At 39.4% G+C, this 15,729-nt stretch overlaps 3 protein-coding genes across 3 annotated transcripts; 1 reads left to right on the plus strand and 2 right to left on the minus strand.

Moving 5' to 3' along the window:
* Positions 1-3,938: 3,938 nt before the first annotated feature.
* LOC115956991 lies at positions 3,939-4,853 on the minus strand. The gene has a single exon (XM_031075244.1). It carries the CDS (start codon positions 4,851-4,853, stop codon positions 3,939-3,941), a length of 915 nt encoding a protein of 304 aa, XP_030931104.1.
* Positions 4,854-8,448: 3,595 nt separating this feature from the next.
* On the plus strand, positions 8,449-13,039 carry LOC115956084 (soluble inorganic pyrophosphatase 1). The gene is made up of 9 exons (XM_031074542.1): positions 8,449-8,647; positions 10,057-10,205; positions 10,288-10,316; positions 10,824-10,889; positions 11,256-11,363; positions 12,067-12,132; positions 12,219-12,339; positions 12,448-12,529; positions 12,714-13,039. Exons 2-9 carry the CDS (start codon positions 10,070-10,072, stop codon positions 12,754-12,756), a joined length of 651 nt encoding a protein of 216 aa, XP_030930402.1. The 5' UTR covers positions 8,449-8,647; positions 10,057-10,069; the 3' UTR covers positions 12,757-13,039.
* Positions 13,040-13,284: 245 nt separating this feature from the next.
* LOC115956083 (endoribonuclease Dicer homolog 1-like) lies at positions 13,285-15,250 on the minus strand. The gene is made up of 4 exons (XM_031074541.1): positions 14,733-15,250; positions 14,215-14,379; positions 13,715-14,088; positions 13,285-13,594 (listed from the first exon to the last, which is right to left on the minus strand). Exons 1-4 carry the CDS (start codon positions 15,096-15,098, stop codon positions 13,417-13,419), a joined length of 1,083 nt encoding a protein of 360 aa, XP_030930401.1. The 5' UTR covers positions 15,099-15,250; the 3' UTR covers positions 13,285-13,416.
* Between the last annotated feature and the right edge of the window lie 479 nt (positions 15,251-15,729).

The following is a 15,729-nucleotide window of genomic DNA, read 5'->3' on the forward strand; positions in this document are numbered from 1 at the left end:
CCCGAACCTGCAAATAATATTTTTCCATACAAAATTTTGTACCTTTGCCTTGGTGATCGTTGCAAGAGCCTCTGCTTCGACCCACTTCGTGAAGTAGTCAATTGCGACGAGTAGGAACTTCATCTGTCTTTTTCCCTGTGGTAGGGGGCCCATGATGTTGATCCCCTATTGTGCAAACGGCCAGGGTGAGGAGATGGTCGTCATTTTTTCCCCAGGGACTCGTTGAACATTCCCATACCTCTAGCAACTGTCACATCTCTTCACGAACTCCGCTGCGTCTTGCCGCATCATGGGCCAAAAATAACCTGCCCTCATGATCTTCCTCACAAGCGACTTATGCCCTATGTGATCTCCGCAGAGTCCCCTGTGTACCTCCTCCAGGACATATCTGGCCTCGTCTTCTTCTAAACATCTCAGGTAGGGCTAGGAGAAGCCCCTTTTGTAAAGTTCGTTATTCAGTATTGTGAACCGGGCAACTCATTTTTGAACCTTTCTGGCTTTTTCAGGATTTGGTGGTAATCATCCATCTCTAAGGAACGATAAAATGGGATCCGTCCATCCCGAGCGTGTATGCACGGGGAAAGTTTGAAACTCTTTGATGATGGGAGAGTCTTGTTCTTCCATCCTCCAATCATTCATTTTATCCTGGTTGTCTGCTGAGGCACTTCGTGCTACCTCGTCAGCTTCTACATTCTGTTCCCGTGGGATCTGAACAAACTCCGCGTGATGAAAGGTACTTACCAGCTGGTTCGTCAATTTGAGGTATTTCTGCATTCTCGTCTCTTTTGCTTCGAAATCTCCTTTAACTTGCCCTATGACGAGCTGTGAGTCGCTCTTGAGCACAAGCTATTCTTAGTCCTGTCAGCAAGGCCTCGTACTCTGCTTCATTATTAGTTATAGGGAATTTGAGTTGGACCCCATACTTGAGAATGTCTTTTTCAGGGGAAGTAATAACAACGCATGCTCCGCCTCCTTTCTGAGTGGACGATCCGTCAGTGTTTATCATCCAAAGGTCTTCTTGGTCGCCAGTGTTCTCGGGGGTGGTGAATTCTGCTATGAAATCAGCCAACACCTGAGCTTTTATGGCTATTCATGGACGGTATTCTATGTCGAACTAGCTGAGTTCGATAGCCCATTGTGCCATTCATCCTGCGGCCTCGGGTTTGTTCATCGCTTTTTTGATTAGCTGGTCTGTCATTACTATGATAGGATTAGCTTGGAAGTATGGATGAAGTTTTCTTGAAGCCACTATTAGGGCGAAGGTGATCTTCTCTATGCGAGGATATCGCGCCTCGGTACCCTAGAGAGCCTGGCTGACATAGTATACAGGAAGTTGCAACCTGTTTTCTTCTCTGATCAACGCTACACTGATTGCCATGAGAGATACTGCTAAGTACAAGAATAAGTCTTCGCCTTCTTTGGACAGACTTAAGAGTAGGGGATTGCTCAGGTAGTGCTTCAACTCTTAAAACGCTGTTTCACACTCCTCCGTCCAGGCAAACGCTTTCTTCAAAGTCTTGAAGAAGGGAAGGCATTTGCCTGTGGCTAGGGCTGTCCACGGGTCGGTCCGGGTCGGATTTGTGCCCAACCCAGAACCGACCCGCCGGAATCGAGTGGGGGAAAAAATGCACCCACCGCCGACCCGCTGAGTAATCGAGTCGGGCGGTTCATATTATGAACGGATGGTGGGCGGGTCGGTCGGAGTCGTAGATCTGAGAAGACGGCGAAAAAACGATAAAAAAACACAGATCATGCGAAGAAACCCAGATTCCGGCGATAGTTTTCCAGATTCCGGCGATATTTCCCTTAGATCTGGCGAAAATCTAACTGGATTTGATGAGATTTCGCAAGATCCGGTCAAAATCTTACTGGATCTAAGGGAAATGTCGCCGGAATCTGGGTTTTTTCGCCGGATTCTGGAAAATTCTTACCGAATTCTGGAAAATTCTCACCGGAAACTGGAAATTCTCGCTAAGATCTGGAAATTTTGGCCGGAATCTGGAAATCTTTCGGTCGGTTCGGGTTTTTCGGGTTTTAGAGGAGGAATACCGAAACCAACCCGTCGGAATCAGTTTCTGGTGGTGCCGATCCGCCGAAGCAGTCGGGTCGGCCGGATTCGGGTTGGTTCCGGTCGGTTTTTCGGGTGGATCGGGTTACCGGATGAATCTGGACAGCCTTACCTGTGGCCTTAGAGACAAACCTATTGAGAGCTGCTACTCTTCCTGTGAGGGATTGTACTTCTTTGATCGTCTTTAGCAAAGACATTTCGAGGATGGCCTTGACTTTCTCGAGGTTTGCTTCAATTCCCCTTTGCGACACCATAAACCCGAGGAATTTCCCTGAGGAAACCCCGAAAACACATTTGGACGGGTTCACCTTCATGTTGTGCTGTCTGAGCGTGTTGAACATCTCTTTGAGGTCATCCAAGTGGTCCTCTTCCTCTTTGCTCTTAACGAGCATATCATCAACGTATACCTCCACGTTTCTCCCGATCTGTTTCTTGAACATCTGGTTCACCAACCTTTGATAGGTGGCCCCTGCGTTCTTGAGTCTAAAAGGCATGACCTGGTAGTAGTAGAGCCCCTGACTGGTGATAAAGGCAATTTTTTCTTGATCTTCCTCAGCCATTTGTATCTGGTTATATCCGGAAAATGCGTCCATGAACGTGAGAAGTTTATGTCCGGCAGTGGAGTCTACCAGCTAATCAATTCTGGGCAAGGGAAAATTTTCCTTCGAGCAGGCTTGATTAAGATCTGTGAAATCGACACACATTCTCCACTTCCTGTTTGCTTTCTTGACTATGACCACGTTGGCCAACCACTCAGGGTAGTGAACTTCCCGAATAAAATTGGCAGCAAGCAATTTATTTACTTCCTCCATTACTGCTTTGTTTCGTTCGGGGACAAAGACTCTTCTTCTCTGCTAGATGGGCTTCTTCTTCGAGTCAACATTCAGGCGATACTGGATGAGGCTTGCTGGGATCCCTGGCATATCCTCGTGGCTCCAAGCAAATACATCGAGCTTATCTTTTAAGAAGTTGATGATCCTTTCCTTCGTCCTGGGACTTAGATTCGTCCCTATTTAGGTCGTCTTCGCTGGACTTCCTTCAACCAACTCTATCGTTTCTAGCTTCTCAACAATCTCTGGTGTTTTTTCCTCGACTGTCCACATATGATTCTCTTTTGAGGCCAGGACGGCCTGGTAACACTCTCTTGCCAATACCTGGTCTCCTTTTATCTCACCGACCCCCTGTTCTGTTGGAAATTTTACCTTCAAACAGTATGTGGAAGTAGCAACCTTCCAGCGGTTGAGCGTAGGTCGTCCTATTATCACATTGTAGGACGAGGGTGAGTCTACCACCAAGAAATTGTGCTGGTTGGTTACCTAAAGGGGGTATGAGCCGGTAGTGGCTGTCAACATCATTATCCCCCTGGGGTATACCTTGTCTCCACTGAAACTGACGAGGGGGGACTCGAAAGGACGAAGCTTTTTTGGGTCTAGCTTTAGTTGCTGGAAGGAGGAAAGGTAAATAATGTCACCCGAGCTCCAACTGTCTACCAGAACCCTCCTCGTATTGAACCCCTCGATCATGATCATAATGACCAGTGGGTCATCATGAGGTTGCTTTATACCCCTTGCATCTTCTTTTGAAAAGTACATGTCTTAGTTCGTCCGTCTTTGCTTCAGAGGAGGTAGACTGTGAACACTATTTACCTGCCTTTGGTGTGACTTCCTGAAGGATCTGAATGATCCCCCTGTGGTTGGTCCCCCTGTAATAGTTTTTATTTCCCCTAATGCATTCCGTGGACGAGGCGATAGGCGGTCTTCGTCCCTCTTTGAGTCCCCGTGCTGACCTTTCTGGCTGTATTTGCTGAAATCTCCCATTTTCACATATTGTTGCAGTTTTCCTTTCCGTATAAGTTCTTCAATCTGCTCCTTCAGATCTCTACAATCCTCTGTGTAATGCCCATGTCTTTGTGAAAACGACAGTATTTCCTCTTGTCGCGTAGACTAGGCGATGAATGGAGTGGCCTTGGCCATTTAAGAGATGGTTCGTCTCTTATTTCCATCAGAATCTGGTCAACAGGCATCACTAACGATGTGAACTTCATTGGACGAGGGTTTTTGTCCTCCCTCCGTCTGTTTCCTTCGTCATTCTGTCGATCAGCTCGATCTCTTTTTTGTCCTCTCTGATCATCCTCCTTCTCTTTCTTCTTTTCCTTGCTTTTTTTTGCTCCATCAATGGCTTCCAATGCTTCTTCAGCATTCATATACTTTTGTGCTTTCAATAATGCCTCGGCCATCATCTTGGGGGGATTTTTGGCCAAGGAAGCCACGAAATCTCTGGACTTCAACCCTACCTTGGAGGTCGTGAGTTGTACCTTATCATCTGCCCCGTCTACTTCCAGCATTCCTCGGGTGAAGTGTGTTACATAAGACCTCAATGGTTCATTCTCTCCTTGTTTGATGGTGAGCAAATGGTCAACAATCCTTTTTGGACATTGCCTGCCAACAAAATGACGGACAAAGGAACTACTTAGCTGCTCGAAGTTATCAATGGATGACATTGGCAACTTGTTGAACCACTCCCTGGCTGTTCCTTTGAGGGTGGTGGGAAAAGAGCAGCACAAAATCTCGTTAGGGGGTTGTTGAAGACCCAAAGTCGTCCTGAAGGTATTCAAGTGATCCAGTGGGTCTTTCAGCCCGTCGAAGGGCTCTAGTTGTGGTAGACGAAACTTGGAGGGCACCGGGCACTCTTGGACCGCCACGGTGAAAGGTGAATCCGTCTTCCTGACTATCCTTTCTAAGCTTTGGTTCATCTTCCCTTTGATGGATTTTCTCAATTCATCCATCTCTTTCCTCATCTCCCTAAGGAGATCTGAGCTCGCCTCTTCTAGGGTGCTAGTTCGTCTCTTGTTACTGTCTTCATCATCATCCTTATTGACGTTTGTACGGTTATCTTCCTATTGCAACCGCTGCCTCATCTCCTGGTTTTGCCTGGTAAGTTCCTCCACAGTGGCTGCGAGTGACTGAATTTGTAGAGCCAACGCGGCAGGATCTGGGCTAGTGTTGGATTCCATCTGGACTTGTGAGTTAATTGGGACAAATCACGTGTTGAATAATACTGTCCCCACAGACAGCGCCAAATTGATGATGCTGGGATCGTCAGTAAAGAGATTCGTCCAGACGGGGATTGTCCACGAGCTAACCTGATCTAGAGACAAGTCAAAAAGGAAATTAGGACACCGGTGTGGCGCCTGCCACAGAGCCTCCAATGCCAAAGTTAGAATAGCTAGCACTTGGAAAGAGAGTAATATGAGTATTTTTTAGAATTCTTTTTGTGTACCTTTTTTGCAGGGTTTCTCAATGGGCATATATAGGATCTCTCTTCCTAGGCGTTGGCCTTGCTTTGATGGTCAAATCATTGTAGGATTCGTAACGCCTACATAAGGTATTAAATGGATAGAATGATCTTCCAACGATGTTGAAGACCGTTATTTGTTTATGTAACGCCTCGCCATAACTGAGGGACGATGGTTGAGCCTTTGTCAGGCAAATCTTCCTGGGCTTGGCTTATTCCAATATCGTCCTTGATTATCGTCCTTCTATGGTAGACGAATATATTTTCAGGACCATCAAAAATCTAAGAGAGGCATGAGAGTTTTCTATCCCGCTATTTTTTCACCTCTCAAACAAAAGAATTCTCTATCTTCCCATTTTTTATCCCCTCCTCATTTTCTTTTCTCTCACTTTTTCTCTCTTCAATTAAACAAACCTTAAAAGTACCATTTTTTGAGCAATCAGGCACTTAGGATGCCGAATTTTGCATCCCCCCTTCCTTAGCTAAAAAACTGTGTACATGTACATAAGGCCTAAACAGATTAGCAAGGATTTGCTGCAACCAAGGTTGCTTCCTACATAATAATGATATGTCAAGCTGTTAAATAGACACCTGTCCAAAAATTTCTCTTTAAGTGCTTCGAGACTTGTGCAATGTGGCAAATTATTTCTGTGGGTTTTACTTTTACTTTATTTGATCTCATATCCACCAATGATTTTCTTTAAAACAAAATAAATACAACGATTTATGTAGGAATTGCTGAAACTAAGGTTGCAGCAAATCCTTGCTGACTAGATGCTGACTAGATGCAACAAAGAGAAAGTAATCATTGAAGGAAATTAACTTATATAAGATGCTGACTAGATTGATACACAGACTTATCCATGAGTCATCATTATTACTATTAATTTTTGTATAATTGTATCCATGAGTCAATTACTAGAATTTGATAATGTATACTGTATAGACAGACTGTGAATGATCCTACCCAAACCAGACAGAGAGAGAGAGATTTCCTTTAAAACGTGCAGGCAAGTGGCAACGTGGTGTGAGCAAGAGTCAGAAAAGGGAGGTTCTCAGTTTTTCAGAACCCAAACAAACAAACAAACAAGCAATATCTCTACATCACTTGAAATTGTCCCCAATATTCGACCACCAAAAGTGCAGGACACATTGACATTCATAATTCATTAACGCACGCCTTTTCCTTGCCAATAGGGTTTTACTCGTACACTTCCATAGATTTTCCTACCATACATGTGCCCAAGAAAACAACAAGAATCCCACTCTAATTTGTACAGAATCTTAATATTTCCATTATATATTACAAAATAATGGCTTACCTCCTTTATCTTTCTGTGCACGTTGCGAAAAGTTTGTTTCTTTTTTCTTTTTTCTTTTTTTATTTATAATTATAGATACACTTTATTTATTAATTTAAATTCATTATTCTTGTATTTAATTTTTTTATTAATTTTTTTTTAATGTAAGGAAATGGTGTCTTAGCCTTTGATCATATTATTTTACTCTTTATCCAGGACCTTTAGATTTTTAAAATGTCTTTTAAGTCCATTAATCAACTATTTTAATGTTCAAACGAACTTTTTTTTCATTAACCTAATCGTACAAGATTCTAGAAAATTTTACTTTTTTTTATTTTTATAATTCGATAATTACTAAGAGCATTAGCACCTGAGAATGAAAAAAAAAAATATATATATATATATATATATTTTTTTTTACAGACTAAAATACTCTTTATCTATTTTACAATACCATTTTACAACTCATCCAACATCTCATTTCTTATTTTTCAACCCTATTATTTTATTTATCCATTTCTCTCTTTTCCTCTCCAACTCTTTCTTTCTCTTCAATTCCATTTTTATCTCTTCCTTTGAAACAAACCAAACAACACAGCAACATCCAAAACTCAACCCAAAAATAACGTACCATTGCCAAGCAATCCAATCACACCACCCACCACCAAAACCTCTAATTCAAACCCAAAAATAACACTGAGTAGAAACCAAAACTCCTCAAACCAAACCTACCACCACCACCACGCACCACGACCACCACAAACAAAACCCAAAACCCCTAGCAACCAAAACTCAAACAAACCCCAACCACCAAAACTCAAGCAAAACTCATCCATTGATTCAAGCCCCAACCACCAAAACTAAAGCCCAACACCAGAGACAAAAGACAGAAGAATGAAGAGAGAGAGAGAGAGAGAGAGAGAGAGAGAGAGAGAGAGAGTAAAGAGTTGAATAAAATAAAGAAATTTATGTTTACCATCAGTGAATAGTAAGTTGTATATGTAACAAATCATTGTAGCAAAGTGCTAATTTTTTTTTAGTGATAACCTGGTAAACCAGGTTTTGTGCATGTGTGGATGTAAAATAGCCATTTAGGGGATTTTACACCTCTCAATGCTAATGCTCATTTGGGTGTTATTGCTCTAAGGGGATAGATGATTTGAACCTTAGACATCTCTCTAGAGAAACAAGAAGTGCAAAATGAGTTTCAAGATTCTTGACATGACTAATCTTTAATTGAGTTAAGCCTTTCACTCAAAATTATTAGACGACTGTTTAAAGTTCTATTTTTAAACACTTGTTTCCAAGTATTGGCTAACTAAATAACAACAATAGATATGTTAATCAATGTCTTTGTGCACTCGTTAAAAAAGCTTCAAACGGTCCTATACTTTTATTGGGATGTAACAAAAGTTAAAAAATAAATTTAAATTGAAAGTGACTTGACTCTCTATAAAAAGCCAATCGATTATATTATTAAATTCGATCTTAACTAATGCCTTAGACCACAGGTAATCAAACCCTAATAACAACTAACAAAGTTTTCATCTAAACCAGTTTGAATGAAACTCTTTTAACACATTACGTGACAACCTAGAAAATAAGTCATGTGACTAGTAGGTTAGAGGAGTTCTTTTTCCAAGTAGTTTGGAGATAAGATTTTCCCTAACAAATTACTAACAAACATCTCAAAGGGCAGGTTAGATCTTCCTCACATATTACCCCAAACAAACAAAAAAACCATTTTTTTTTTTTCATATAAAACAACGATCTTTGAAAGTTAGCGAAGTAGGTGGAGGGGGAGAGCTAACTTCTCTCCCAAACAGACACGGACAGCCCTTCAAAGAATTGACCAATCCCACAACACGCCTCTCACTTTCTCCCTATAAAATGTCAATGCCCTTTGTCCAGTATTGAGAACTCCGTCTAATCCGTACATATTTATTTCTCTCTTTCTTTTACCTCTCCAACTTCAAAATCCTAGGTATGTTTGCACTCATTCCTTCTTTATTGTTTACATTTGATCTTTTTGGTCTTTTCCCACATACAGATTTCACTATGTCATGCTCTTGTGTGTGTTTTAAGTTTATGTGCATAGTTACAAATTCCTATAGGTGGAGATCTACAATGTGTTGTACCAGGAATAGTGATTGATCTTTGGACTTAAGTTTTAACACATTAGGATGTGGAAAGATACACACTTTGATAGTATGATAGATGTAGTAGAGCACTCAAAGCACAGTTTCTTTTTGGATAATTTTAACGTGTCCAATAGATTTATTATGGTCCCAGAATCATCACATAAATATTATGGATTGGATCCATCTGTGTATGAAGTCATGCCAATCTAATATTGGTTATGGGGCTCTTTTTTTTTTTTGGTCCCAATATGGCCTCCTTAGATAATAAGGGTTGACTTTAAACTTTTAAACTCTAGTACAAAGGTTAAGTTCTCAATTGCTTTCAGACAATAGACAATAGCAGATCCGGCATAGGCTTCTGGGCTCAATTCGTTTTTGTAATTTTCACTGTAGAACATTCAATATTGCCCCAGTGATTTAATCTGTGCACCCATTACCTATTGGACTTTTGAAGATTAAAAGTTTTGTGATAAAAAAACTAAAAAAGGACATGTTTTATGTCAAAGTATTTCAATAGTGATGGGGATCTCACTTTTGCAGATTTAAAGCTACTCTCCTTTATCATGGTCATAGAAATGGCATTTCATGTCAAAATATTTCAATAGCTATGGGCGTTTTGCTTAGATAGATGAGGTGGTATTATTTATCACAGGGATATATAACACGGCGCTGCACTCACATAGGATGGACCCCATAACCCAACCCTATGTAAGTGTGGTGTTGTATGGGCAGTGTTTCTTCCAGAGTGTGTGGATCCACACACTGTGAAACAGGTTTTTCCCATGTTGTATATTCCTGTGATACAAAAAAAAAAATTCTTAATTATAGGGGTTTGTTTGAACAACCTCAATTCATGTAGTATACGTATGCATACATTTTCATTATCACTCTTTTAGAAATAATTATCTCATGCATCTTATACATGCATAGTCCCTTTCATAGTGTGTGGGGTCTATAGTGGTATGGGACCCACTCACTATGAGAAGGAGGGTACATATATTCGATACATGAGATACCTTCTCCTCTTTTACACTGTATCTTTCATCGGACTATTTCAACCATGCCTTGTCTTACCCCAAAAGATCTTTATAAATAATGGCTACTCAATGTGAACTGCATAAGAATTCTGCATTGCTACCTCCTGCAACTAGCATATCTAATTTTCATCTCTCTCACCCTGAATTAAGCAACAGAGTTCTTAGATCCACTGTTTTGCATATTTTATTAAGCTTTTCAATTCACATTTTTCCAGCATCTTATTAGAGATGAGTCATGGGCAAAATGGAGGTGAAGGTCAAGAAACTCAACCTCATCGTCCAACTCCCCGCTTGAATGAGAGGATCCTTTCATCTTTGTCAAGGAGATCAGTTGCTGCTCATCCTTGGCATGATCTTGAGATCGGTATCTATAATCCCACCACATTCAGTGTTCTTATAAACTTAAACTTAAGGATACTGATCCTGTTGCATATAATCGTCTGCAGGACCTGGAGCACCCAATATCTTCAATTGTGTATGTTTTGAACCCAACTTTATCATGTGGAAGTGGTATACCTTAGAGAAAAAACTAGTTGATGAAGGGGAATTGAGCCCTTGATATTTAACAACCTAGTTTTTTCAGCATTAGTTGTTTTGTGTACAAAGACAAAATGAAATCTTCGATCAGTTCTTGATGAGGAAAGACAGAATAGCACAAGACATGAGTACCTAAGGATTCTCAAAGTAGATTCCTCAACTTTATGGTTATTCTTATGCAACCTAGTGTTCCTTTTTATGCCAGTGGGTAAACATTAGTGCTGCAGGCTAATTTTTTCACCACCACTTCAAACCTTCTCCTCTCAAATTATTTGGAGAAGTAAATTAGACTCTATATCCCAGCAGCCAACTTTTCACACCCTTTTTAAAATTTCATGTATTTTCTCTTTCCCAGCAACAATGCTCAACTTCTAAGTGGATTCCTTTTCTTCTAGCAAAATTTCCGAAGTATTTGCTTGTTGAATTGCTTATTGGAATGCTACAGGTTGTTGAGATCACAAAGGGAAGTAAGGTCAAATATGAACTTGACAAGAAGACAGGACTAATCAAGGTATGATCCAGTTCAAACACTTAGAAATGAATGCTTTTGGTGCTAGTCTACAAAGCATATTCTTTCAACTGTCTATTGAAGCATATTTAACTAGAAAGGGTCCTGTTCACTTCTAAATGCTTCAGTCCAATCCAGTCCATCTACCCAACATCACCTGTCCCCCCCCCCCCCCTCTTCTCCCGGCCACATGACCACTAAAAAAGGGTGGGCAATTCAGGTGGATGAGAACTGAAAATTGTTTGGAAGGAAATGGTCCTTGAGTTGTATTTCTATCCAGAAGAATCTTAGTCCTTTCAATTTGTCACCTTGTTCTTTGCTTAGATATCTACGATCAGATTGTTCTTACCATGTGGATAAATTGTTCAGGTTGATCGGATTTTGTATTCATCTGTGGTCTACCCTCATAACTATGGTTTTATCCCTCGCACATTGTGTGAAGACAACGATCCACTAGATGTTTTAATTCTTATGCAGGTAATTTGTTATTGTTTCATATTCATTTATTTAATAAAATATCATGTCTATCAATAAAAATTTTACTTATAGTTGCCAAGAACCTTGTAGCTTAACTAGCATCTCCTAATGTTTTCAATGGAGACGTCCTAAGTTCAAATCTCCCTCCTCCATTTGTAACTATAGAATTTATTCCCCCCCACCCCCAACACCCCCCCCCCCCCCCACCCCCTCAAAAAAAAAAAAAAAAAACTACTACTACTACTTATAGTTATATACTTTAAAAAAAATCTTGTTTAACAAATTCTGTTGAGTGGTGATGGGCATAATGCTAAAATGACATATTTCTTGGATAATTCTGTAATCGTTAAATTCTTGACATCTTTTTCATTGAGCGTCTAAAATACTAATTTCTTCAGTGGCATTCTATGCTACTACTATTCACAGAGGTCCCTGAATATTAGTGGTATATTCCTAATTGTTTCAGAAGTTTCCAGGACATTTGGAAGTTTGTGTTTACTCATAAGTTTGCATTTCTCTTTTCACTAGTTTTTATTGTTTTTCCACAAATCATTCAACAATTTATCATAAAGATACAAAATACCAAATGCTGAATTTGCATTACTTCACCAATTTATTTGTATAATTCTTGGTGTTTGCATGTTTGAGTTTCATGTTAACAATACCTTTCACAAATTCTAACCTAAATCAGTGACTTGAATAGGAGCCCGTCCTTCCTGGTTGCTTTCTTCGAGCCAGAGCCATAGGACTTATGCCTATGATTGACCAGGTACCCTTTTAAAGCCCTAAAGCAAACAGAATCTTTGGTACTGATGATAACTACTTTGAAATAACTACTTTGTGCTTTGAATCCAGGGAGAGAAAGATGATAAGATCATTGCAGTTTGCGCTGATGATCCAGAGTATAAGCACTATACTGACATAAAAGAGCTTGCCCCTCATCGCCTTTCGGAAATCCGCCGCTTCTTTGAAGACTGTATGCTTTTCATTCTTATGTCTGAAATTTATTGCCCAAGTGTAAGAATTTCTTAAGTTTATCAAGGTTTATTTACAATGTGAGAGGTTTCTTGACATATTTTTACAGACAAGAAGAATGAGAACAAAGAGGTTGCTGTCAATGACTTTTTACCTTCAACCACTGCTGTTGAAGCTATCCAGTACTCGATGTAAGTCTCAAACAACCAATAGTTTTTTAGCTGTGATGTAATTTTAGATCACTAGAAGGAAGCAATATGCAGTTAAGAAATTTATTTATTTTTCCAAAGAAAATCATAGAAGCATCACTGTCAGTTTTCTCTTCCACGTAATTTGTTTGGTACCAGCTGAAGTTTGTATGTTTAATTGATGCAGGGACCTTTATGCTGAGTACATTCTGCACACCTTGAGGCGATAGGCACAGAGTCTATCTTCCATTTACTAAAATGCAAGGACCTTTATGCTGAGTACATTCTGCACACCTTGATCCGATAGGCACAGAGTCTATCTTCCATTAACTATATTAATGATTTTGAAATTTTATGCGAAACTTTATTTATTGCTTGCTGTAATTTGGATTTTTTGTTCTCGATTATTTGATCAACCAAATCGAGATGCAAATCATAAGAGAATATTCATTATGTGATATCATTTGATTGGGATTTTATCTTAATCAGAATCCTGAATTCTTGTTGTCTGTATCCATGGTTTCACTACTACCAAATCTCCTCAAGTCCTTAAAGCAATTCTTATTCTGTTCAAATGTTTCAGGTGTTAAATTATGTTTAATTCAAAGAATTGTATTTTTTTTTTTTTTTTTTTATTGAATTGTTCAATGGACATGGAAAATGCTTAGATCCACATGGAATGTTGACTTGCATTGTGTTTGGTTGTCAAGAAACTTTTGCAATAAATTATTTCAAAACAAAAGTGGAGCACAAAGAACTTAAATATTTTTCCTGAATTGTTTGATTTGCAAGAATAATGTACAAGAAAGTAGTCAAATCTTTCGCATCTAGCATAACTGTTTGAGTACAATAGAAAGTAGTAAAAATTATAGGGTTGCCACTCGTTGCCATCATGAGTACAATCTATTTATGAGTTCCAATAGAAGAATAGCAGCAGAATCTTTGGCCTTTTTGACGCTTGGCATAGGATCTCCCACACATTCATCTGTCCAGCCTCTATCAGTAGTATTCACGCGTACAGCAAATGTAAACTGCTTTGCATGTGCAGGGCCACCCTCGTTCACACACCTAAAATTGCAAGTTTCAAATTCTCAATTAGCAATTTATCACATGATTGACTTATATGCATCTTCAATATGGAAAATGTACCCAAAAAAAAAAAAAAAAACCCATTCATTGTTTCCTTACCTATAGAATGGCATGGGCCAATTTCTATGAAAGCAGATTTCATTCAACATTTGTCTCGTAAGTGTTTGGCTCCCATTCTTCTTTTTCTTCCCATTTTCATCGTCGTCCTCCTTAGCTTCAGCCATTTCCTTCTCTTTGAAAGCAGCAAGCGCATTTCTTGCAGCTAGTTTCTGTGCCATCTTCTTTTGTGGATTCTGAGCAATTCCTATCTGGACACCATCAAAAAAGACTTCAACCGTAGCCATATTTCCACTTCTACTTGCTTTGTATTCCAGGCGTTCAGCCTGTTGCCGGCATCGTTCCTGCAGCTCACGCACAGGATGCATTGGGAGTGTATCTGGGGTAACCATTGGATGCAAGAGAGGTTGAAACACCTGGAGACAATGAGGTTTCAAAGTTGAGTAATTTCCTATATCATTTCTTTTTGTTCAAATCCCAAAATGGAAGGACAAAAAAGAGGAATAGACAATAGAAAACTTGGTCTCTTTGCTGAAACTAACCTTCCAAACAACTGAAATCTCCTGTCCACTGTCAAGAAAAATGGCACCAGCAATGGATTCAACAATGTCACCAAGAACTTTAGGAGCTTTACAGTCACTCAGACCAAAGAAGTTGAATCCTGGCTTTAACAATTCGTTTTGAAATTCTTCTACAAAGTCCCGAATCTGCACACAGAATCCAAAAATCATGTCATGAAGATGGCATATTATAAGCAACTAACTAGATTTAGGGAGAGGAAACTATGGCCAGGCCACACAGCTTCCTTCAATACATGTCAACTGTTTAACAAAAGGCGCTTTGAAATTCATTGAATTGGTGATCCACCACGGTCCAATTTGGTCAAACCAGCAATTAGAAGCCTTTGATAAGTAAAAAAGGTTGAAAAAAAAGCTTCTGTCATCAAGTATAAGGCTTCCTTGCGGAGTTTAGAATGGAATGGAAAAAGAAAGGAAAGACAAGACAGGAATGGAAGAAGATTGTAGGCTATAAAAAGAGAATAAATAAATAGAAAGAAAACCTGTTTTCCAAGAGCGGTGGAGGCATGGCGAAGGTGCACATGGAGATTATTTTTGACAGCAACACGTGCAAAATATTCGTTGTTTACGGAAGCAGCTCGCAGATCAGTCAAGCGGCCCGTGGGAAGATGTTTGTAATGGAAGAAAAGATGCCTTGTTATGAGATCAGCTAAAATAGCATCACCGATTAACTCCAAACGCTTATAGCAGGGTACTCCAGAAGATGATAGCTGTGAACCATGAGTAATAGCTTCCACCAAAAGCCCCCTGTTATTAAACTTCATGTTCAAAGCACCTTCTAAGGCATCAAAGTTTATACTTCTAAGTATGTCCTCGGGAACATTAACATTTGATGTGCTGCACTCCATCTCAAACCCCACCAGCAACCACCGAAATCAAAGCTTAGTACCACCGAGAAAGAAACAGAGAGAAGAGACAGAGGAGAGAGAGAGAGAGAGAGAGAGTGAGGAGTTGAATAAAATAAAAAAACAAAATTTATGTTTATCCTCAGTGAACAGTGAGCATTAGGATTGGGACAAATTCCGGTTCCTATTTTACCAACCAAGCCACTGTTTTACCAACCAAGCCACTCCCCGGAGAACGGCATCTAAAATTTGGATAAAGTACTATTTTTAGTCCTTAAATTTTATTAAAATTTGGATGAAAAAATAATTTTTTAAAGTTTAGAGATGAAAAATAAATTTTTAATAAAGTTTAGGGTTCAAAATAGTATTTTACCCCTAAAATTTTTTGCCCAACTATGAACAGATATATAACCCACTGTTTTATGGGTTGTAAAAAATAAAAACACAAATTTTAATGGAGTGAAAGAGGAAGAGAGAGAATTGATTTGTTTATATTATTTGTTGGTATAATTTATATTATTTTAATGAGTTGTGTGTAAAATATAAACTAGGATGTTGAGCAAGTTGAAAAATAGGATGGTAAAAACTTTTAGCAATAGCAACCCAAGTAAACCAGGTTTTGTGCATGTGTGGA

This window comes from Quercus lobata, chromosome 8, assembly GCF_001633185.2.
Source record: "Quercus lobata isolate SW786 chromosome 8, ValleyOak3.0 Primary Assembly, whole genome shotgun sequence".
Taxonomy (NCBI): Eukaryota; Viridiplantae; Streptophyta; class Magnoliopsida; order Fagales; family Fagaceae; genus Quercus; species Quercus lobata.